Source organism: Podarcis gaigeae (assembly GCF_964106915.1).
Source record: "Podarcis gaigeae genome assembly, chromosome: 1".
Classification (NCBI taxonomy): Eukaryota; Metazoa; Chordata; class Lepidosauria; order Squamata; family Lacertidae; genus Podarcis; species Podarcis gaigeae.
In genome coordinates, this window is record NC_139678.1 from 65,663,751 (window position 1) to 65,688,087 (window position 24,337).

Consider the following 24,337-nt stretch of genomic DNA (forward strand, 5'->3'; position numbering starts at 1 on the left):
AAGACTGCATTTCCTTGGAGTCGCAATGGTTGCACAGTTTTAGTGCTTAAGATGACTCTAAAACAACATACAGTACTGTATAGCAATAGTGCAAACGGATAGTGTCTGGCAGTGATGTATTGTTGATGTAGCAACTCAAGTATTTAAATCCAAGTGTACAGAAGGACTTGCAATTTTTTTGTGTGTAGTATGAGCAAACTCCAAACAAGCACAGAAAAGTTTTAACATTTTCATGGATTTATAATTAAATTATTAGGAAACAACTGCCAAAGTTTACTGACTCTTTCCCTTTTCCCCTCTTTTTTCAGGTATGGCCTCACAAGTCTTGGTCTATCCACCATATGTTTATCAAACTCAGTCAAGTGCCTTTTGTAGTGTGAAGAAACTAAAAGTGGAGCCAAGTAGTTGTGTGTACCATGAACGAATCTACCCACGGATCTATGTGAATGATAATTTTTTTGGAATTGCTCAGCCTCCCAGCAGTGTTGGTACTTTCTTGCAGGCTAGAAACCTATTTGACAGACCTCAAAGAGAGACCTTTTTGTTGCAGACCAGTGCTGTCGCTTTAAAAAATATTGCAGGTGCTACAGAGATATTAGCAGTGCAGGCACAGCAACCTCAAGTGGAAGCACCTTGGACTGAGATACAGGAAAGTGGGTTAAACGTCTTGGACCGCCCCCAGCGATGTGGACTGAAGCGTAAGAGTGAAGAGTTGGAGAATCAGAGTGGCGCAATGCAGATTGTTGATGAACTGCCTATATTGCCTGCAATGTTGCAAACAAACTTGGGAAACCCAGTGACGGTTGTGACAGCTACTGCAACTTCAAAACCAAGTGGTACCAATGGAGATGGAGATTATCAGCTAGTGCATCATGAGGTGTTATGCTCTGTGAAAAATACTTACGAGGTTCTTGATTTCCTTGGGCGAGGGACTTTTGGACAAGTAGTAAAGTGCTGGAAAAGAGGGACAAATGAAATAGTGGCAATCAAAATTCTAAAGAATCACCCATCTTATGCACGCCAAGGACAAATAGAAGTGAGCATATTAGCAAGACTGAGTACTGAGAATGCTGATGAGTTTAACTTCGTGAGAGCGTATGAGTGCTTTCAGCATCGAAACCATACTTGCTTAGTTTTTGAGATGTTGGAGCAGAATTTGTATGACTTTCTGAAACAAAATAAATTTAGTCCTCTTCAGCTAAAAGTAATACGGCCTATTCTGCAACAGGTGGCCACTGCACTGAAAAAACTAAAAAGTCTTGGTTTAATACACGCTGACCTCAAACCAGAAAACATTATGTTGGTGGATCCTGCCCGGCAGCCGTACAGAGTTAAGGTAATAGACTTCGGATCTGCTAGCCATGTATCAAAGACTGTCTGCTCAACATATTTGCAGTCTCGGTACTACAGGTATGTAGCTTTCTGTATTTAATCATTTTTCTGCCCTCTGATTGGTATTTTTGAAGCTTTGACTTTGCTCCAGTGTCTGCAATTTACTAAATTGCATGCTAAGCATGTTGACTTGGATAATTCTTGAATTGAATTATATTTTTCATTGCTCCCTAGAATATTTACAGCATTAAACAGAGTGTAAATATTTTTGTTTTGGTTCTGCACAGAAGTCCTCATAAGCATAACTTCAGTTTAAGTGTCATGTGTAAAACTGGACTATCTGACTTTTAAAGTAGATTATGAGGTAATAGTCTAGAAGAGGTTATGTTATTTTTGAATTCTGCTTTGTAAACCACAAGTCAGAATATGTCCTTTGTGTGCGCAAGATGGCCTGGGAGAGAGAGAAAAGTTGAGATAAACCTGATTTTATCATATAAAGGTAAAGGTACCCCTGCCCGTACGGGCCAGTCTTGACAGACTCTGGGGTTGTGCGCCCATCTCACTCAAGAGGCCAGGGGCCAGCGCTGTCCGGAGACACTTCCGGGTCACGTGGCCAGCGTGACATCGCTGCTCTGGCGAGCCAGAGCCGCACACGGAAACGCCGTTTACCTTCCCGCTAGAAAGCGGACCCTATTTATCTACTTGCACCCGGAGGTGCTTTCGAACTGCTAGGTTGGCAGGCGCTGGGACCGAGCAGCGGGAGCGCACCCCGCCGCAGGGATTCGAACCGCCGACCTTTCGATCGGCAAGTCCTAGGCGCTGAGGCTTTAACCCACAGCGCCACCTGCGTCCCTTATCATATACCTTATAGCTAAATACCTTATAGCTAAATCTTTGGTTGAAGGGATATGAATTCAGCAAACGTACATGTTACCTCTTGAAATTTGAGAGTACTTTTTATTTTGTGTAGTAACTATTATGCAAATATTATGGGTGATATCCAGTGGTGCCTTTTATGCCTCCTTCCAGCAACTCCTGCAGCCAAACCGATGCCAAACGTTTTGCCCTACATTCCTTTGGACCACATCAGCAAGACCGCTGGGGTCTTGTCATCTAGGCAGTCCAGGACCATCATACACATTGCCCAGGGAGGTCACTTTGGTGCTGCTAATGCAGCGGTTTGACTTAACCCACAGATGCGCACTCCATTGTCTCTCGAGACAGATGGATGCCAACAAGTGTCAAATGTTAGTCACAACTCAGTGTAGACCAGGCATTGGCAAGCTCGGCTCTACAGATGTTTTGGGACTTCAGCTCCCATCATCCCTAGCTAACAGGATGATGGGAGTTGTAGTCCCAAAACATCAAGAGGGCCGAGTTTGCCTTTGCCTGGAAATCAATGGGCTAACCTTGGGTTTTTAAAAATACTGCAGGTTGGCCTTAATTACTATGGGTTGGATCCAGATTTGTTGGAAGCAAAACTTTGTTTAACTGGTCACTTCCATGGGTGGAAGGAGGGAGGAGGTGAGTTTTGCAGATTCCTCGATCACTGTAACTTCCCCAAATAGGAGGATTGTGGGGGCAGTGCCTGCTGGAGCTGTTGTGGGAGGTAGTACTGGGGCCTGAAACAGAACAGGATCCTGAGCCATTCTACAAACTGCAGATGCTCTTTTGTTCACAGAAGGACGAGTCTGGATCTAATCTTAAAGGTATTAATGAATTTAAATTCTGTGGGATAAAGTCTACATGCTGGTTAAAGCTGGCAGAGTTGCTAAAAATAGAAAGGTGTGGAAATATTTTTACAGATATTAGTGATTGACTATTATTGATAGCAACTGTTGAAATGGCTGACATAAGGAATGGTGGAAATGCGCCTGCTTCAGCTCCACTTCTGAAACAAAGCAGGTCTGCTTTGGAGTATTAGGATACCTATGTGTTTTACTTTGAGGTCCTCTTGAGAGGGGAAAATTGAAAAGAGACAGGAAGAATATGAATTTTTCATTTCTCATTTCACTTTTCATTAATACACAAGGTGGTTAACAAACAGAAGAAACAACCAAATATACAACAGACATTATAATATGAACCCTGGTTTAAAAGAAATAATGCATGAAGTGTTGAAGACAGCTCTATTAGATTCCTCATCAGCAGACCTGATGTACCTGGAGTTGACTATGGAGAGATTTTTTCAGCCATAGCACAATCTTTATAGAATCACCCCCCACTCTGCACTAAGGCAAATGGCAACACTGGCATTTCAGTGATTGCTAAATCTCATTAACTTTTTTTCCATGGCTGTTAGTATCAAATGGTTGAATTCATCTGTTTTATTTCTGCTCTGGCCTGTTGACTAGTGTGCTTTTTTCTATTATGATTTTAACGTATTTATTCTATACTGCTTTTTCACTTCAAATGAAAGGCAGTGGATACATATTTTAAATAAAAACAGTAACTGCTGTACAGTGGTGCCCCGCAAGACGAATGCCTCGCAAGACGGAAAACCCGCAAGACGAAAGGGTTTTCCGTTTGCGAGTTGCTTCGCAAGACGAATTTCCCTATGGGCTTGCTTCACAAGAAGAAAGCCCATAGGGAAATCTCCGGGGACCTCTTTTAAATGCTGGCGGTGGGGAGCAAAGCCTTTCCCCCCCTCTGGCCTTCAGAAGAGGTCCAGGAAGGCCGGCGGGGGCCGAAAGGCTTTGCTCCCCACCACCAGCATTTTAAAAGCAGTCCGGGATAGCAGGGAAGCGCTTCCCGCTATCCCGGACGGCTTTTGAAGGCAGCCGGGGGGAGCAAAGACTTTCCCCCCCTGCCGGCCTTCAGAAGAGGTTCAGGACCTCTTCTGAAGGCCGGCGGGGGGCGAAAGTCTTTGCTCCCCCCTGCCTGCCTTCCCGGGAGAGTGGAGAAACGCAGCGTGTTTCTCCGCTATCCCGGACGGCTTTTGAAGGCAGGCGGGGGGGAGCAAAGACTTTCGCCCCCCGCCGGCCTTCAGAAGAGGTCCCGGGGTTTTTTAAAATGCTGGCGGGCGGCAGCGAAGGCTTCGCTGCTGCCCGTCAGCATTTTAAAATCGCCCCGGACAGCGGAGAAGTCCTCCGCTGTCCCGGGGTTTTTTAAAATGCTGGGGGTGGGAAGAAAAGCCCTTGTCCCCCCCCCAGCCTTCAGAAGAGGTCGGGGGACAGACTGTCCCCGGACCTAGTCTGAAGGCGGTTTCCATAGGAACGCATTGATTGATTTTCAATGCATTCCTATGGGAAACCGTGCTTCGCAAGACGAAAAACTCGCAAGAAGAAAAAACTTGCGGAACGAATTAATTTCGTCTTGCGAGGCACCACTGTATAACAATATGGAATAAAACATTTCAATTGCTCAAAAGTGCTATATGAAGGATGATTAGATATCTCTGAATGTAAAGTGGGGTACTTGAAAATTGAGGAAGTTCATGAACTTGGATATCTATATAATGCTGACAGAAAATATTTTAGTTCTCTCTCTTCAGTCTTGCTATCAGCTTCGTGAAGCAGGTACATATGAAATCTATAGCTAGCAAGGGGCCTAGTGGAGCTGTGCTGTTATTGACGTACATCTGATGAAGTGGTCTGCAATCCCTGAAGGCTTATGCCATAATAATGCTGTTGGTCTTTTAGATTCCACAAGCGCAACATTCTGACAAGGGTACACCTCTGGAAATCTGGGTATTTTCAGGACCATATGTGTCTTACCTGGCAATACATGTTATCTGCAGGAGTTCTGTTTGGTTTTTTTTAAACTTGAAACCATGCTAATTTAGTTTTCTGTTTTTTAAAGCTGTAAAAATTATTTCAAATTCCTGAGTACTAGAATGAGATGTTCAGGATCCAGCTTCAGATGTTTTGAACCACTAGTGTTATCAGGAGAGAGCAACGTATTTTGTTTTGTACAAATATTTATATACAAACTATTTATGTACAGTGGTACCTCGGGTTACAGACGCTTCAGGTTACAGAAACTTCAGGTTAGACTCCGCTAACCCAGAAATAGTACCTTGGGTTAATAACTTAGCTTCAGGATGAGAACAGAAATTGTGCGGCGGTGGTGTGGCGCCAGCAGGAGTCCCCATTAGTTAAAGTGGTACTTCAGGTTAAGAACAGTTTCAGGTTAAGAACGAACCTCCAGAACAAATTAAGTTCTTAACCCGAGGTACCACTGTACTTGGTTGGTGACTAGGATTAGATTAAAGAGGACACAGCCAAGGTTAGTTGATAATTTTAAAAATAAATTGTTTTATGGTCAAAACTGTACTTGGAGGACTGATAAATGAATATCATTTCTGCCCTTTGTATTAAAGTTGAGTCTTAAGACAGCTTCCCAAGGGGAGAAATTCAGTGTGCTTAGGCTAAGCATTCTGATAATATTTCATGATAAAGCTCAGCAGACATTGTTAAAGCAGATAAGCAGGTGTTTTTACATTTCTAGCTACATTTTTAGTTCCGAAACCAAATATATTTCTACATGTGGTATGCTATATATAGTATTTGTGAGCAAAAGCTGCTGCCTTTCATATTTTTCCATCTTGTCACATGCTGATATGATTTAGCTATCTTTTTATAAGTGAACATTTCCCACAACCCTTGATTTAGCTGTTGTTCAAGGGATATTGTGAAATTATGTATATTCGTGTTGTGTAAGTGGAAATACATAGTTCTGACCATATTCTACTCATATTCTACTCATTGATGAAAGAAGCAGCGCATGAGAACCAGAACAAGATTCCTCTGTAAACAACTTGAACTGGAATGTGGCCTCAGATGTTATTCTATCACTTTGAACTGTGCATCACTGAAATGTTGTGGGGGATATCTTTAAATAGGCAGGGGGTGGTGGCCAGAAACTGTTGACTACTATAGATGGTGAGGCTGTTTCGCTGGTGCAGTGAAATAAGCCAGAAGTACATGCTGCTAAGTGCGTTCATTTGCTCAAGGTCAGCATGCTCTAAGTCAGCTGCTATGCTTTTAAGCCTAGTTACTGTTAGGGAAGAGGCAGGGGCTACTACATGAATTAAAGGCAGCTTTTTAAGATAAGGGGCTGAATTTCAGCAGACAGATTCAGCATACAGGAAATTTTGGGGTGGCGTTTGTGTGTGCTTGGTTTGTTTTTTTCTTTTTTAGTTGAAGCCCAAATTATGTGGATTGGTTCTACTGTTCAGCTGGCTGGTGTCGATGTAAACAAACTGTGAATTGTAATTACCAAGCATGCTGCTGCTTGGCAGTTACTTTACTGTTTAGCATTTGTGCTTTCTCAAGCGGACAATTTGAGCTGACACCTTTTTAATTTTCCACTTTAGAACTATAAACCTCCTAGGGCGTCCCCATACTTTTTCACTTGTGGTATATTGTGTTCTTGTATGTTTGTCCTGCCTCATGTTAGAGTAGAGTTTTGATCCTTTCAGAGCACTCAGGTGGGTATCTACCAAATATTACATGCTTTTTAAAAGTTGATTTGCTGATACATTCATGTCCTTTTTCTGCATTGAGTCACTCTGTCTGGAGTTATCTCCTGCTGACCCAAGCAATCTTTCAAGTGGAATTCAGATATGGTTACATCAAGCAGCATTAGCATCTGGTATTCTTTTCTCTCTCTGTGTAGCTGTTAACTTTACTTCACTGGAGAGCTCAACTATTTCTTGTTGGTTATGCAAAAAACAAAATCTGTTCTAGGGAGGCTGTTGGGTTCTACAGTGCCACAAGCTGACTAGATTGTGTGTGATATATGTGTGTGGGGTGTGTGTGTGTGTTTTAGTAAGGCATTCCCTGGAAAAGAACAGCCAATAAGACTTGATGCTGGTTTCTTAGCATAAGGACAATATTTTCTCTTGAGTAATTTTGCTATGCACAAGCCAAACCCTATGCTATGTACTTCAAATACTGTTCATTTCAGCTGCTTGTATGATTAGCAAGTGAGGCATGTTGTCTTGGTTTCCTCAAGTTGTTTCTCTTCTTGAGTCTAATACTGTGCTTGACAAGAGTAATCTGTTCCATAATGATTCAGTAGTGAATATTCAGGGATTTACCCTCTCCTTAGTCAAGAGTAACTGGGAACTCAAGAAGATATCTCAACGTCTAGAAATTTGTGTGGATAGGGAGAAGTCATTTTTTCCCTTCCCTCTGGCCCATCGTAGGCTGCCCTGCCCTCTCAACCAACCACTACCCCAATTATGGTGACTTTTATTTACTTATTGCTAAAACTGATTACTAGTCCATTGGCTATCCATTTGTCATTTTATTGACAAGTCAAAATGTACAGTAATGCATCACTGGAGCTGAATTGAAAGGACTGAAATGTAAAATTTTTGAATTCTAAGACTGAAACGTGTAACATTGCTAAAACCAGTCTCCTCTTTTGACAGTTTGATGATAACTGTTCCTGCTTGAAAAACAAGATTTTGCAGGATCCACAAACTTAGACCTGCCAGCCAACATATATTTTAATGTCAACAAACACAGAGACACTAGGCAAGAATGGTCTGGTAGATTGTAAATCTTTCAAAAAACAAAAGGCTCTTGAGTAAAATTAAGCCTGGAGTAAGGATGTGGGTTCTGTCACATGTTGGGAACTCATCATCACTTTCTTATTACTAAAATAAATACCATATACTGTAGATGCTACTTAAACTTTGATGGTGCAGTCTTATACAGTTTCTTCAGAATTAAGCCCCTCAGTGGTCAATAGGACTTAAACTCAGATAAGTTTGTATAGTATTGTAGCCTTAGTAAGATAATATTTAGCAAACCAGCATCCAGCATTAGCAGTTTTGAATGTGGTTGTAAAATTCAGTCATTTCAATTTTTTTAAAATGATGTGTATTAATGTTAAAACTAATCACTGAATGCATTTGAAGGCAATATGGACTTAAACCCTGGTTTAGTGTCACAAAAATGAGCCTAGCCTCCCACCTGTACTTGTACTCCCTTTTTTCCACCTCTTCCTCCAGCATGACACAGAGTTTAGAAACCTTTGCTTTTAGCTGGTCATTACTTCCCATGTTGTCCAAACCCAAAATTGTGAATGAACAAACCAACTCTAAACCATGGATTAGGAACCTCACTTAATACTGACCTTAATTAGTGTTAAGACACAATTCACTGCTGCAAGGTATGATGGTCACCACTTTATTTGGCTTTAAAAGAGTATTAGGTAGATTTTGGTGGAGGATAGATTAGGTAGATTAGGTAGATTTTTGGGTGGCAAACCTTCACTTTGAGAGAATAACATGCTTAGGAAGGCAGTAGTATTTAAGTATGATTGCATACTGTCATGTTTCTCAGCAAGTCAAATTATATGTGTGTAAGTTTTTTGGGTCAAAATCTGTCTGTCAAAAATGTTTGTTGGCAAAGAAAAGATTGTTTGCCTTACCATGGTTTTGATATTGACACTGCGGCATGTGTACAGCCCACTCTGTTGGTACACTCTTACCAGGGTCCCTGGTGTATTGGGTTGATTACATCTGGCACTAATGCAACTTCCCTACATTCAGGAACATGTAGTCTGTAGGGACCCCCTGCCTCTGCATGACCATGTTGGATTGCAGGAACTAATTTGTTCTGATGTAAGATTGCAAGCACCAATTTGCCTACATTTGGTTTTTAAATTACTGAATAGGTTGGTCCAGGAGGCCAGAAACACAGCAGCCATGACATTGTACAATGTGCCCAGGGCTGGCCTCTATGAAATTTGTGGCTGAAAGGCTTCCAACTTTTGGGAAAAGACAGTAACAGAGTAAAATAATTTGCTTGCATCACTCTCTTATCTCAGATTTGTTGTTTGTGTTGTAATTCTATTAACAGCCAACCAGTATTTGGCCAGGCAGTGTGATCTCTTTTAGAAGTAGAAAGAAAGAAAGAAAGAAAGAAAGAAAGAAAGAAAGAAAGAAAGAAAGGTGTAGATTTTAAAATAAATATATCTGGACATACATTTTCACATGTTGCATGCCTTTATCTTGTTCAGTACAGTGGTACCTCGGGTTATATACGCTTCAGGTTACATACGCTTCAGGTTACAGACTCCACTAACCCAGAAATAGTACCTCACATTAAGAACATTGCTTCAGGATGAGAACAGAAATCGTGCTCCGGCGGCACGGCAGCAGCAGGAGGCCCCATTAGCTAAAGTGGTGCTTCAGGTTAAGTACAGTTTCAGGTTAAGAATGGATCTCCGGAACAAATTAAGTACTTAACCCGAGGTACCACTGTACTGAGTCTGCCACTGCTGTAGTACTATTATGATGTTTCCTTCTATTGGTAAGGAAGCAGAATAGTTTGTAAAAATATAGCCTACTGGCAGGCAGGTGAATAATTATTTGTTTTAGTAGGCTTGTATTTTTGACTGAAGTTTTCAAAGCAGCTCACAATATTATAAAAATTCAATGAAGGATGCCAAAAGTTTTGTAACAAAATTTAGGCAGCTCAACTGGAGAAGGAGCAAGCTCCTGACGTTTTTTCTGTCTGTCTGCCTGCCTCCCCCTCTTCCTCCTGGAATCCTTCCCACATGGCAGATGGTGTTGTGGCAGGTGAGGGGATAGGCCAGTTGTTTGATTTTCGTATGCTTGACTGTCACAAGAAGACATTCTAAGGTGATGTTATAGGTCCATAAGCTTTCCATTGTGTGCCTGTATGTGTTTGATGGATAGGGGATAGGATAGGATTCAGTTTGGTTCCTTTGTTAGTGAGTTTAATGATATCCTCAAAGAGAAAATAATTAGACACATTCATAACTAACAGTTGTAATTGGGAGCTAATGTGCTGTACTGAAAAGACAAATGATGTATTCGGATCTTTTTAGGAATGCTACACAGCTAGAGAAAATCAATTTAGAGAATTAAACGGAGACTAGCTGGCAACAATTAAGACTCTCAAATGCATTTTAGACACAGAATTGCTATTGTAATTCCATTTAGGTGAAGGGTAAGCATTGGCAGCTGAAGCATGGGGAAGCTGAAACAGGTAGTAAAGAAAGTTCAAATCACATGGCCAAATTCATGCTTTTATTCTCTTTTTTTTTGCTAAATTTGAAACAATGTGTTGCCAGGTACTTTGTATTTATAGCCTTACATTACTTATGTAAATTAATTACAATTTTGTAGCTTGCAGAATACTTGCAGAATTTGAGGGTTTGGGAGAAAGCTTCACTGTAGGGGTGGGAAATATGCGTCAATGCAGAGTATGGGAAGAGGATACGTGGAAGAGACAGAATAGCTAGAAAGGACAAAGAATCCCTGTCTTTAGAGAACTCTGGAGATTTATTTATTTGTTGCTTTGGCTTTGCAGACACTATATGTCAACATCCAACACGGCAGCCATGAGAGTTAGGAGCTTGGCATGTAGTACATAATCCACTTAATTTAGAGTTTTTCATTTGAGCATAGGGGACTGCTTCACAGCAAATAGCTTGTATATTTCAGCTTTATGTCTTCAGTGACTGCTTGACAGTCTCAGGAATACACATTTGTATCAGAAGCGGGGTGTTGTCTTGTGCTTGTTTGGGAACAAAAGCTCTTATTTAGCAGGCAAAAGTGGCTGCTGGCCAAGTAATGAAGCCAGATGTCTGTGGGAAGACCTGTGTGGCAGAAGAACCTGCCCCAGAAATTTCTGTTTTGCTGTCATATTTGGTGCAAGGTGGGGTGGGTTTGCTCTTTCGTCCCTGCCAAAATTGCCAGGACATGAGCAGGCTTCACACATGGGATGAGAGTGGAAGATGTACATTTGGAAGCCTTCCTGTTCTGAGACTGTAAACCACTTTACAACTGTCAGCTTTCAAGATGTAAGGCTGACTTTATTTGAATATTGTTGTTTGCATCAACATTAGACATTCCAGGTATGCTCAGAAGCATACAGAGCATTGGGAACTTAGGAAGAGTGTTCAACTTTAGCCAGTGCTTGTGTTCTCCCCCTGCCCAGCTTGGTTAGTGTGGGAACTGGGATATGTTTTTATTTTATTATCTGTTTATTGCCATTATAGCTCAACTTCCCTCCAAGGAGCTCAAGGTGGCATACACTGTTCTCTTACCCATTTTGTCTTCACAACAACCCTGCAAGGTAGGCTAGACTGAGAGACCGTGATTGGCCAAAGATCACCAAGTGACCTTTATGGCTTTGTGAAGTTTTTAATCCTGGCCTGGCAGGTCACAGTCTAGCACTCTTAACCACTACACCAGGGGTCAGCAAACTTTTTCAGCAGGGGGCTGGTCCACTGTCCCTCAGACTTTGTGCGGGCCGGACTATATTTTCAGGGGGGAAATGAACGAATTCCTATGCCCCACAAATAACCCAGAGATGCATTTTAGATAAAAGGACACATTCTACTCATGTAAAAACATGCTGATTCCTGGACTGTCCGCGGGCCGGATTTAGAAGGTGATTGGGCCGGATCCGGCACCCGGGCCTTAGTTTGCCTACCCATGCACTACACCATTAGCAGACAAGATGATGGATGATGGTGGGGAAACTACCCGTGGCTGGATGTTCTTTCAAGCTCTCAAAAGAAGTGTTCAGTTTTCTCAAATGCAGCACAGCTCATTTCAAATTGAGATGGGCTGATTTCACAGCACTCCTCTTTACATTAAACCAGTGGGATGTAAAGTGCCATTGATTTTGTTGAGGCTCAAGCATGCTTAATGTTTGCTGGTTTGTGCCTTTGAACCCTGTTGCTCTGTATTATGCCTTTTAAAACTGTTGATGAATAGTTGGATTTCATTTAATTAGCCAGACAGTCATGTGTCTCTTGAATATTCGTTGCACCAGGTTTTAAACTGCATTTGCAGAGCAATTTCATGATAGTCATGCATACTGAATAGCGAAAACAGCTTGATAGGGTTGTTCTCGAAATGATGACTTGACAGTATCTCATAGCAGTGGAATCCAGCTATCAATTGTGTGCTAATCCAGCTAAGTGGAGAGCCTTTCCTAGGAAAATACAGTAGTCATGTGAGCAAAATCATTGGTTTCTAAAAATTGCTACCAGAAATGCAAACATCATTTTAATGTATCTATATGCAAATATTATATGCATTTTTGGGTAATGAAAAAACCGTATTTCTGGATTGGTTTATTTACCAAAATTTATACACTTATTGATTGTAAACAAACAAACAAACAACTGCCCCCCCAAGTTTACAAAAATATAAAACATTAAAATTATGAAAATCATCTTTAAATGTATTCAGTTATTCTTTTATAGATCAAATTGACCATTGATTAATAAATTGCATTAGTACGATTTTGTAAAAAATGGGATGCTTATTGGAGCTTCCAATAAATTGAACTAATTTGTCTTCATAAAACAATGGGTCAGATATTGTAACCAGTGGGGGATCTTCCTGGCCCACAGTTGAAGGTGTGAAACAATTTTTAAAATCCTCCTCTTCCCCAAATCTCAAAGCCACACACTCTGTCCTGTCTCACACGCATTTTATACTTCTCTGAACTTATAGAGGCTTGTGGAAGTATTTCTGTCAATGTCCTGTTTTCAGGTCATTCAGTTTTCTGCACCACTCACTGAATCTTAACCCCAAAGTATAGCTGTGGCAATACTGTCATTAGGCAGAGAAAAAACATGTAACAGACATTTGAACATTAGGAGAACTGCTGTCTTTTCAGATTCTGCTGGTTCAGGCACCTTCTGTTGTTACCAGGGCTATCCAGCAGACACTCATATCAGGTTAGGGTGGACTGCTTGAAACCCCTTAAGAACGGTTCTGGACAATTGGAAATTGCAGAGTTTGGAGAAAATGGAGGGTAAAGTGCGAGACTGGTTACATTACGCCCAGATTAAAGAAGTTTTTAAAAATGACAAAAAACTAGGGTTCCAGGTGGAGAAATCGAAGTTGGAGACAGAACTGTTAGAACCAAAGACTAAGGTACTATCAAGAATGTATAACTTGCTGTTAAAATGGAATACACAAGACGAACTGGTTAAATCTGCTATGATAAAGTGGGCACAGGACATTGGGCATAACATCATGTTTGAGGACTGGGAAAGGTTGTGGACCACTGGGCTGAATTTCACGGCATGTAATGCTTTGAAGGAAAATGTAATGAAAATGATATATAGATGGTACATGACCCCAGTAAAACTTGCCAAAATATACCATTCGTCTGATAATAAATGTTGGAAATGTAAGGAAAATGAAGGAACATTCTTTCACCTCTGGTGGAACTGCCCTAAAGTGAAGGCCTTCTGGGAAATGATATATAATGAGCTGAAAAAGGTATTTAAGTATACCTTCACCAAGAAACCAGAGGCCTTCCTCTTGGGTATTGTCGGCCAGAGGGTGTTAAAGAAGGATCGAACATTTTTTATGTATGCAACAACAGCAGCAAGGATACTCATTGCTAAGAATTGGAAGACTCAAGATCTACCCACACTGGAAGAATGGCAGATGCAGCTGATAGACTATATGCAACTGGCAGAGATGACCGGCAGAATCCGAGACCTGGGAGAAGAAAGGATGGAAGAAGATTGGAAGAAATTTAAAATTTATTTACAAAAATATTGTAATTTGATTGAATGTTAAGAAGGATGCTTGATCATAAATAATTGGCCACCACTAAACTAGATTGAAATTAGATGATAAGTGAGATTAAGGAAAAGACAAATCCTTTGGGAGAACTACCAGATTATATTTAAACGAGTGGATATAAGATTGTAAACAAGATGATAATTTGCTTGAAAAAACTTTTTAACAATGTAAGTGGGAGCAGGAAACGTGAGGAAGTCCAAACAAGTTATGAAATTTTGTGTATGATATAAGCAATGTTGTTTGTTATTTATGCTTTTCTTTTATAAAAATTCTTAATAAATATTTTTTTTTTTAAAAAAAGAACGGTCCTGTACCATATGGTAGCCTATTAGAATCATACATCTGTTCTCAGCATGCTCAGAGCTGTTTCCATGAAGGGCATATTTCATAGCTTTTAGCCTGTTCTGGTAACTAGAGAAGCAACAGGGAGCGTTACTTACTTCGCTTTTGTTTCGTTTAGTATTTGTTTTGTGACTTTGCTATAGAGAGAGAGCGAGCAGGTAAGCAATTTACAGTTGACACAGTGTGAGTTTCTTTCTATAATTAATATATGTTTGCTTAATCATGCTGCATATAATTTTTTGAATTGGATTGGGAGGAACAACACTGTTGCTAGTATTTCTTGCTACCTTTTTTGGGGGGGGGAGTGTCAGTGAATATTTGAAATGAAAAATATGAGCTGTATGCCTGTCTCAGTATCACACTGACTCCAAATCCTTTTCCTTTCTTTCTTTTAAATATATATATTTTTATTGCTTTTCCAATATCATTCCAGTAACAGCTTCATTATAACAATACCAATTTTATCCAGTTAATACCATTATCAATGCCAATTATTCAAATGTCAAATTATACAATTTAACTAAACTGGACCCCTTACATGCTAGAGTTGATGAGTTCATTCTTCTACATTTCTTCTGCATTCAAAAATTTTAATAATTTCCATTACATTCCATTCAGATATAATCCCTTATATAACATCTACAATTGTGATTTCAATTCGTGTTGGTATAATAGGTAATTTATAAAGTTTCAAGTGAGGAACTATGGCTGTAATTCTTATTCTTTTCTACTTCCTTTTTCACTGGAAGATGCTGTCCTTAATCTCAGACATAAGAGGCTGATTGTGAGTAGTCTAGTGTAAGCTACTCTGCACATGAGCAGAGACGATTACTTCACATTTTCAGGACTAAGCCATACATTGCAAATAGGTTCTGATGTGCTCCAGCTCAAATGAAACAATCATTTTTTGTCTATTGGTTGGAAAATTTTGTTCTTCTAACTTAGTGTTTTGGATAATAAAAGTAAAATGATTGTTGTGGGGAGGAAAACTGCATGCTCCTTACACTTGAAATGTTTTTCTGTTTGATTAGTTTTTTGGCAGTGGATGTGTAGGTGTAATCAGTACAGGAATTGAACAACATGTCATGTGGTATGCTTACTTGCTAAATAAGAGACATGGAATCAATCTTGTCTGAATGAGAAACATACTAGAGGACTCTTACATGTAAGGTCTTCCCCAATCTATAGATGTGCAGAGAAAAGCTTTTTGTTTATTTACTGAGGAGACAGTGACATTCTGCACACATGTATTAATCCTTTAACAAAAGGTTGGTTCCTGCAGGCCTCTGGTAATCCAAGATGTTACTTTGTGGTGAGATCACGGATTGAGTGCACCTGTGTTATCTGGTATGAACTGGGCTCCAAAGCCACTATGGCAGCCCAGGTAATTGAAGGAAATGCCTTCGTGGTGAGAGAGCACATTTCTCTCTCAGTTCTGGAAATTTACTGACAGCCCAGTATCTGATTAGCTAACTTGGCCACCATTTTTTTCTTGCTTGAGCACATGTCTGTGCTGTTTTATTCCTGTGGTATGGTGTCATTGCCTTGCCACTAGACTAGGATAGCTAGATATATTTTTCATTCTAACTTGCATTCTCCCCCTTCCTATTTTCCAACAGTATTCTTTTATTAGTACTTTTTCTGAGCTGTGTTTTTTGCATTATTTTTTAACCACCTCACATAAATTTGATGTGCTTTATTCTGGAAAAGCTGGGTCCTTAATTCCAGTGTTTTGGACTTCTTTAACTGCTACTGCATAGCATATAAAGGAGGGTGCTGTGAGCTACCAGGACCTAGGCATCCACATGAAAGTTGGTAGGATGACTGGTGTGAATGTTAGCTCACTTGGAGCAGTTTCTGCTTCTGAGCAGTCTCTGCATTAAGTTAGATTCTTCCATGGTGGTTAATATATCAGCAGTGATTGACTGAAGAGTCTCATTTGTCTCTGGAAATGGGATATGTTTATGTAAGTAGCAGCTGCAGTGATGGGGAAGGGCCCTACAGCTAATTTGCCCATCCACCTGTGGTTCTGCCCTTTAAATATATACCATTCAATGTAGCTGTTAATTTGTGACACCTGTGAGCAAAACAAATGATTTAAACGAGAGATGTGTTTTGATTTACATTATGATTAACAAATTATCATGTTTTTATGGCATAGATTCCTTTCATGATAGCATTTCATTGTGTTAAATGGATGGGAGCAGAGTACAGTGGACCCTCCAGATACAAACTTAATTCATCCTGGGGGTCCGTACTTACCCCGAAAAGTCCGTATCCAGAGGCCCCGCTTTTCTGCATGCGCACTGCGCAATAGAGCGCTTCTGAGCATGTGTGCACGGCAAAACCCGGAGGTATACACTTCTGGGTTTGCCACATTCGCAACCCAAAGTTACGTTACCCAAAGGTAACGTAACCCGAGGTACCACTGTATATTCTAGTACATACTAGTGGACGTTTGCATTCTGCATTAAATCTGCTGTGAAATGAATTATTAGCTTGTTGGGAAAGTACGGAGGATGCCTTAACGTTACTTACTCACTGGCGGTAGAAGCAAACATGAACCCACAGACGTTGGCTTACCTTAATAGCCAACCAACAATTTGTGTTGCCAGAACCCACTGTAAAGGGCAGGGTTGTGTCCCTGAGCTTGTGCTGCACTTCTCTTTTCTCCAAGCTCACCTGCTTTTAGATGGCTTATCTTAGGCACTAACCGTACCTCAAAGGTACAGTGAAACACAGAAGGGCCACAAACCGCCTCCCAAACAAGAGAGCTGGAGCTGGTGGTGAGTGATCATTCCTCCAGTTGTGCTGTATATTTTAAGCTGCTGTAAGAGCTTCAGCAACACAGTGTGCCAAACCTAAGATCCAGCTGTCCTCCTTATTGAGTAGGTGATGTTGGAATGATTTCTGCACTTGCAATGCATGTTGGTTTTGCCTCAGAAGCACAGAGCTGGGAAAGGAACAGGGTATCATCCCCATGGTTGTCTTGAGAGGTTCCAAGTGCCATGCAGGGCAACATTCAGAGGACAAGTTTCAGCCCTCCTGTTGAGCTTGTGGCAAGGGAGGAGGAGGAGGAGGGAAGATCACCATTCCATTGTGTTGTGCTTCAAAAGCTCTTTGAGTATCTCTCTGATCAAAAATAGAATAGCGATTTACCTATCCTGAGTATACTTCTTGCACCCCAAACACAAAACAAACCAGTATTTGGGGGGATGGATGGGAATGCACACTGCTGTTTCATTTATCCCTTTTTTGAAAAATAATAATAGTGCTCTCAATGAGCATCTTTTAACTTTTGTTTGGTTCTGCATATGAAAAAAAATTAAACTCTAATTAAACTTGGGCCAAAGGTTTGCTTAGGCTCCACCTAGCATAATTCAGTTTTTAGGCTTAGTTTTTTTCAGTCATAACGACTAAACTTTGTTTCACCAGTTGTCTCTTAAGAGACGTACAGTGTACACAATTAAAATATCATGTAATTGGTACAATTAAAATATTGTACATAAGAGGTACAATAGATATTTATACCTTAATATAGATCTGATGAGTAGATAAAGCCATCATGCGTTGTGAACATTCGGGGCCAAATTATTGTAACAGTATTGTGAGTGTCAAACATTTATAAATCATGTTATGTATATTCCAAAGCAAATTGTTGTTGTATTAGCTCTGTAATGTGGCATAGTTGTCTTACAAATATTAGTATTTCAGTTGCAGCTAGGCATGGTGTTCTGCTTTCTTGATTTACTAAAAGCAAAACGTTGGAAAGGATCTGCCCAGAATTCGTTATTAATTTGAAATCTGATTTACTGTCTGGTTGGTCAGTCTTTTAAGTTTCTCCTGAGTTACTGAGTATAAAAACCTGTAACAGCTTCTGCAATCATGACATGAGATACTATTAATGTGGTCCTCAGAACTAAAACACCCCCTTTCTAAAGTAGTGCCTTGCTGAAGTGTCTGCTAAAAATAGTCATTCCATCACTTCAGAAATATTTGAGCTATTTAAATTCAACATGTAAAAATACCACAATAAAGAGATTTTGCTGCTACCATTTTTGGCTTTTGATGGGAATCTTCTTCAGCATGATTGTCATGCCATTTTAGGAAATGAAACCGGTTTTAAATATATAGAGACTGTAGTGCATTATACTTTTCTGGAAGGCATGTGACTTTGAAGTTCTCTGAATTAACAGCTGTCTTTGGTAGTCTTCCTGACTTTAAGCTGCTTGAAGGATTATTTTTATTTTTATGGCACCCAACTGAAATGTCAGCCAGACCACATTGAAAATGCAGTTTTTACTTATTCCGTTATTAGCAATAAGTTCTTGGCTACATATTAATGAGAATTCACTTGTTTCTTTGAACTTGTTTCTTTCTGTTTGTATTATCCAACAAAGGGTTGACATTCAGAATTTGTAGATTCATGGAAACAATGCTGCACTTTTTATAGCTTTCATTAATTTCACTTTTCTGATCACATCAGGCAGTTTTCCTTACTATAGTAATTTTTCAGTTGGATTTATATTCTGCAATTTTAAAGTCTTGAATTGATTTACCAAAAAATACAATCAGATGGGCAATGGATGAATATTCTGTGTTACAAAATATGCACATGTTTGGATCCAAATATTTCATGGCACATGTGGAATCTCCCCTGCTCCAACCCATGTGGGTGTTATGGAGTCAGTTATTAGGGAGGAAACTCCCTGGGCTCAACCATTATTACCATATTGGCCTGCAGATAAGCCACACTTTTTTTTCCAAATTCCGACTGTGAAAAGTTAAAGTGCAGCTTAAATTCGCAACCTTACAAAACTTGGCTTTTACAATATCGCTGCTGAAACAGACATATGTAAAACGGAATGGGTGTGAGTGCCTGCGGAATTTTAAAGGAGCGACTTATATTCGGGTATTGTCTTTTCTTCTTCTTACCCCTTGAATTTTAAAGGTGCGACTTATTTACAGGTGTGGCTTATATTCTGGCCAATACGGTATATGAGGAAAAATTAAATGCACAGTCTTTCTGGTCTTTGTATGTAGCCATTATGGATGTTCAGAAAGGTTCAGAAAAGGACAGTGAAAATAATGAAGAGCCTGGAGGATCTCACCAAGAGGTTTGGATGGGTGGATAGGTCTCTACCATAATACTAAAACCTGGGGGCATCCAATGAAGATGACCGTTAGGAGATTCAGAAAAGAAAATAGCAAGTGCCTCTTCACACAGCACATATTTAAACTCTGAAATTCATTAACACAAGATGTAAAAGGGAACTAGACATATCCATGGCGAATCAGACTTATCAATAGCTACTAGCCATGAAGGCTGTGTAGAGGTGATCTGCCTCTGAATACTAGTTGTTGGGCACACCATGTATGGAGAAGGCTATAGCACTCAGGCCCTGCTTGCAGGTTTCTCATAGGCATCTTGTTGCCCACCAGAATACAGATGACGCCCCATTTACGTGGGGGTTATGTTTGGAACCCCCCTGTGAAATAGCATAGAATGGGGGGCCACCTTTATCAGCTCAGCTGGGCAAAACCACACTGTCCTTCCAGCTCACCAAATGCGTAAATGAAGAGTTGTCTGTCTTGGATTAGATGAGCTTTGTCTGATCCAGCACAGCTGTTCTTATGTAAGCCATGGTTTATTTAGCAAGTGTGGTTTCTTTCTGTCCTAGTTCATCAGCCTAACCATGGGACACACACATTTTATAGTCAATGAAAAAGTGCTACACTTCACATTCAATAAAACATCTGGATTCATGCAAATGTTGGGAACAAAAGCTAAATAATAAATTTAATTGATGTATAAATAATAAATTAAGTAATTGTTGGGAATGGGTGAACTGTAAATTTAAATAAAGAAATATTTATGACCTAACCTTGTGCCCATGATGCATTGTTGAATATGCTTTAGTATCCTTTTACTTTGGTTTTCAGTTAATTTTTTTTACTAAACTTTAATGCTAGCACACACTTGAAGAGCATGTCTCCATAGGTACTGCTATGTGCAAAGTAAAGCACAATGCAAGTTCTCACACACATTCAGGTGAAAAATAAAGCACCGTGTGAATTTACTGCAGAATAAGTGTCACCTTTTTTGTGTTTGCAGTAAAAATAGCCTGGACACTGAAAGCCGCAACTGGTAAAGTATGATGAAGCAGAATAACATATAATTTGAAGATTCCATGGCACATAACTAGTATGGTCTGCATGGGAAGATGGGGGATTTAATAAGAACAGTTTACCTTACAGAAAAACAAAGCTCTTTGACTTTTACAATTATTTAAATAATGTTTTCCAAACTCCAGTTTTTATCCAGGTTATTGTTTTTATGTAGAATGTCCATTAACCATCCCTGTTTTATTTGCAGAGCACCAGAAATCATATTGGGTTTGCCGTTTTGTGAAGCCATAGACATGTGGTCACTGGGCTGTGTGATTGCTGAGCTATTCCTTGGATGGCCACTGTATCCGGGAGCCCTCGAATATGACCAGGTAGTAGAAACTTGATGATCTGAGATACTTTTATCTGTTTAACTCTGCAAATTAGTCAGTTGGGGTTCAGAGTTCATTGATTTTGTCTTATGACTTTGAACATACGAAATAATTGTGCACCAATATTTCAAAACACCAAGAAAATGATTTAAAATAACTCCCTTTGAGTCAAACTCTTGAAGCACTGCAGTATTGGATAATTGGCATTAAGCAGGATAATGGTGGTGCGGGCATTCAAAATCATAACTGTATACAGTATGATTGCACCTTGTCCGCGATTTCAACCTTGTGTGGTTGAAAGCTGGCTGGTTGAAATCCCGCAAAATTAATTGCATGCAAGACAAAGAGCTTAAAAGCTTCTTTTTCACTCGATTTTCCCAGTGTGGAAAGAGCTTTTAAGTTCTCAGAATTTCTTACTGGGCTCTGGGATGTTCTTGCAAGAACTCAAATGGCCCTGTGAGATCTTGCAAGAGCCCACACAAGAGCATCCCAGAGCCTAGTAAGCAGGCAGAGAGTGTAAAATCTTACTTGGAAGGTAAGGGTGGTCCCAAGGGAGGCAGCTCAGGTATAAACATTTTTGCATGTATACACCATCCCTGGAAGTAACCACCACTCAAGACGCAACCATACAGCAATGTGTTTGTAAAACTCACACTTCTTTTAACTTTTCAGATTCGCTACATTTCACAGACACAAGGCTCACCTCCAGAGCAGTTGTTGAACGTTGGAACGAAGACCACACGGTTTTTCTGTAAAGAAACAGATGCACCATATTCTAGTTGGAGATTAAAGGTACTAAGAATTCTTGAAAGCGTAGACAGGAGTTCCTGCTGTCCGTGTTTTTGGCTATACATGTGCCTTCAAGGAGGAATACAGCAGAAGCAGAACAGGGGGTATATTTTGTGAACACATGGTTGGTCTGTAATGGTGGCTGATTGGAAGAAGCAGTTTTGTGGGAGGGGCCTAGGAAGCACATCCTTCTGTGTTGGCACACTGCCTTCCTGCCAGTTGTGCTTCAGGCAAAGATAGAACTTGATTGGCTCTCTTCACAACTGCAGCTTTAGGATCCTTATTTCATCAGCCTTCCTCACTTGTCCTCTGATGTCATCACATAGCAAAAACTGATTGGCTGTATGGTCATGTCACTATTGCTCTGCACAAGGGTTATCTTGCAAACAAAGTGGTATTAAGGGTTGCAGATTGTCAGGAAAATGTAAGGTTGCCAAGGGGAAGGGGAACTGGAAAATGTTTTGGCTTCTTCATTCATACTGACTGGAGAACATTTGGATCAACTCTAGGAACTAAGGTAAATGGCATAGCTGATTAAAATGAGTTGCCCTGCACACCTCTCTTAGACATAGCACATTTCCATTTTTGGAAAAGGCCATATTTTTACAGCAGTAAACAGAAAACACAGTGATGCCTGCTGTAGGTTGCTATTTCTTTGTGCCATATAATGATTCCCCTCCCCCCGGTATATTAATAATGAAACCATCCATTTCTTAAATTTCTGAAGACACTGGAAGAACATGAACGAGAGACAGGGATGAAATCCAAAGAGGCCCGAAAGTACATTTTCAACAGTTTGGATGAAATAGTGCATGTGAGTACATTCAGATGCATTTAATGTATACAGTTTGTGTGTTTTTTAATGTATTAGCTACCATTTGTGACTAGCTACCTCTAATTTCACTTGTGGGAACTCTTCCCCTGTATCTACTTTCAAGATTTTCCCTTTATTTTAATTTCTTTTTTTTTTACTCTAAAATACATGATGTCTTTATATCCATACTCATCCATGGTAGCTTCACCAGTGCACATGAAATTGATGGAGTTGCTTTTCCATTATGACAATTTTTGTTTATTTGTAAAGCATCGCCTCTTTAAAAGTTCCATTCTCCTTTCTGCTGCATGCCAGTCCCACCTGCATGTGAAATATCCCCCCCCCCTACTAATTTCAACGAATAGCTTTACAACCTAGTGATTACATGGCTAGGTATTTAAAAATAACACTTGACACCTGGCAGTTTCCTTTAATTCACTACATTTTTAAAAAATTAACTGTTCATAATCCATGGTTTGAAGTTGGCTTGTTTTGAAACTTCCAGAGTTTATCCCAGGTTTACATGTAGTGACAAACCAGAAAATGAAATTTAACTGTGGTGAAGTTCTGCTCCCAGCCACATGGAATGTAGAGAACCATGAGAGACTGAGGCGTTACACAGGCTCTTTTCTGTTTGTGCATGTAGCACTAAATCATGGCTTAGCATTCCTGGCCAAATTCATGAATGAATCCCACTAGCGGAAGCCAGTGCAATATTGTCTACCAGTGCAGCAGAGCTTTGTGCCCCAAATTGGCTTGGGGAATTGAGGGAACCCCCCAGAAAACTGCATAGGATGAAGAGAGGAAGGCTTGTGCTGACAGAAAAAAATCCTTTGTGCTACATTGAATTCTTCCCTTTGTGTGAATGCAGCCATTTAGGTACTAACCATATTTTACAAATACTGTAGTTAGTTAAGTTGATATTTAGCCTGTACTCTGCAGCATGGTTGTTTCTTTAACAGTACCCTTTTAAATGTTCTTATATATATAAACGTGTTTTGAGGCTTGCTGACATTTCCATCTCTCCTTCCCCTAAAACTTGTACCACTTCTTTCTATCATCCAGTACTTTTTAAAGTAGAAGGACACATAGAATGATGTTTTGCTTGCAATGTAATTAAAAATTACACTTCATATGCTGCCACTGATAATTGTTTGTATAGTGCTGTTTTACTGCTATTTGTTTTATTGTGGAATTTAATTATGATTTTGCTGTCATTTATATTTTTATATGAAGTTGCCTTGAGTTTAATAATATCTTGAAAGGCAGGATATAAATATTTGAATGAAAATGTTGTTATTGATGAATGATAAACGCCTGATTGTTTTCACTCTCACATTTACTCGTTCAACACAGGTGAACATGGTGATGGATTTAGAAGGAAGTGACCTGTTGGCAGAGAAAGCAGACAGAAGAGAGTTTGTCAGCCTGTTGAAGAAAATGCTGTTGATAGATGCTGACTCAAGAATCACTCCAGTTGACACACTGAACCATCCTTTTATTACCATGAAGCACCTCCTTGATTTTCCTCATAGCAACCAGTATGTTGTATAACACACTTGTAAAAATAATAAGGGAAAGCCTTTTTGAAAGGGTTCCATGCTACCCATTTACCCATGTTTTCTGTAGTTCCTGTGCCTTTTGATTCTGGGCCACATTCTCCTGGTTAGTGCAGATTGCAACAGAACCAGGGTTTCAGTAACTATGGCTTTCCTCTGTACACAAGCATTAGTTAGTCTCGGTTGCTATGTTGCCTATTGCTGGTGTGCTGCTTTATATTAGAACTAGAAATAATAATAATAATAATAATAATAATAATAATAATAATAATAATAATAATAATTATTATTATTATTATTATTATTATTATTATTATTATTTGTACCCCGCCCATCTGGCTGGGTTTCCCCAGCCACTCTGGGCGGCTTCCATAAAAACCAGAAATACACTAAAATAAAGGATAACTGAATCCAGGAATTATTTTGAATTACCACAGCCAGCCACAAACATTCA

The 24,337-nt window shown here is 39.8% G+C and overlaps 1 protein-coding gene across 12 annotated transcripts in view; it reads left to right on the plus strand.

Moving 5' to 3' along the window:
• The window catches only part of HIPK3 (homeodomain interacting protein kinase 3), a 74,310-nt gene that overhangs the window by 32,508 nt on the left and 17,465 nt on the right, over positions 1-24,337 (plus strand). For all 12 annotated transcript variants that reach the window (XM_083724593.1, XM_083724597.1, XM_083724590.1 and 9 more), the window contains exons 2-6: positions 309-1,410; positions 20,598-20,721; positions 21,394-21,513; positions 22,238-22,324; positions 23,681-23,865. In XM_083724593.1, coding sequence (XP_083580719.1) covers positions 311-1,410; positions 20,598-20,721; positions 21,394-21,513; positions 22,238-22,324; positions 23,681-23,865 — 1,616 coding nt within the window. In that variant the 5' untranslated portion in view covers positions 309-310. The remainder of the gene's footprint in view (positions 1-308; positions 1,411-20,597; positions 20,722-21,393; positions 21,514-22,237; positions 22,325-23,680; positions 23,866-24,337) is intronic.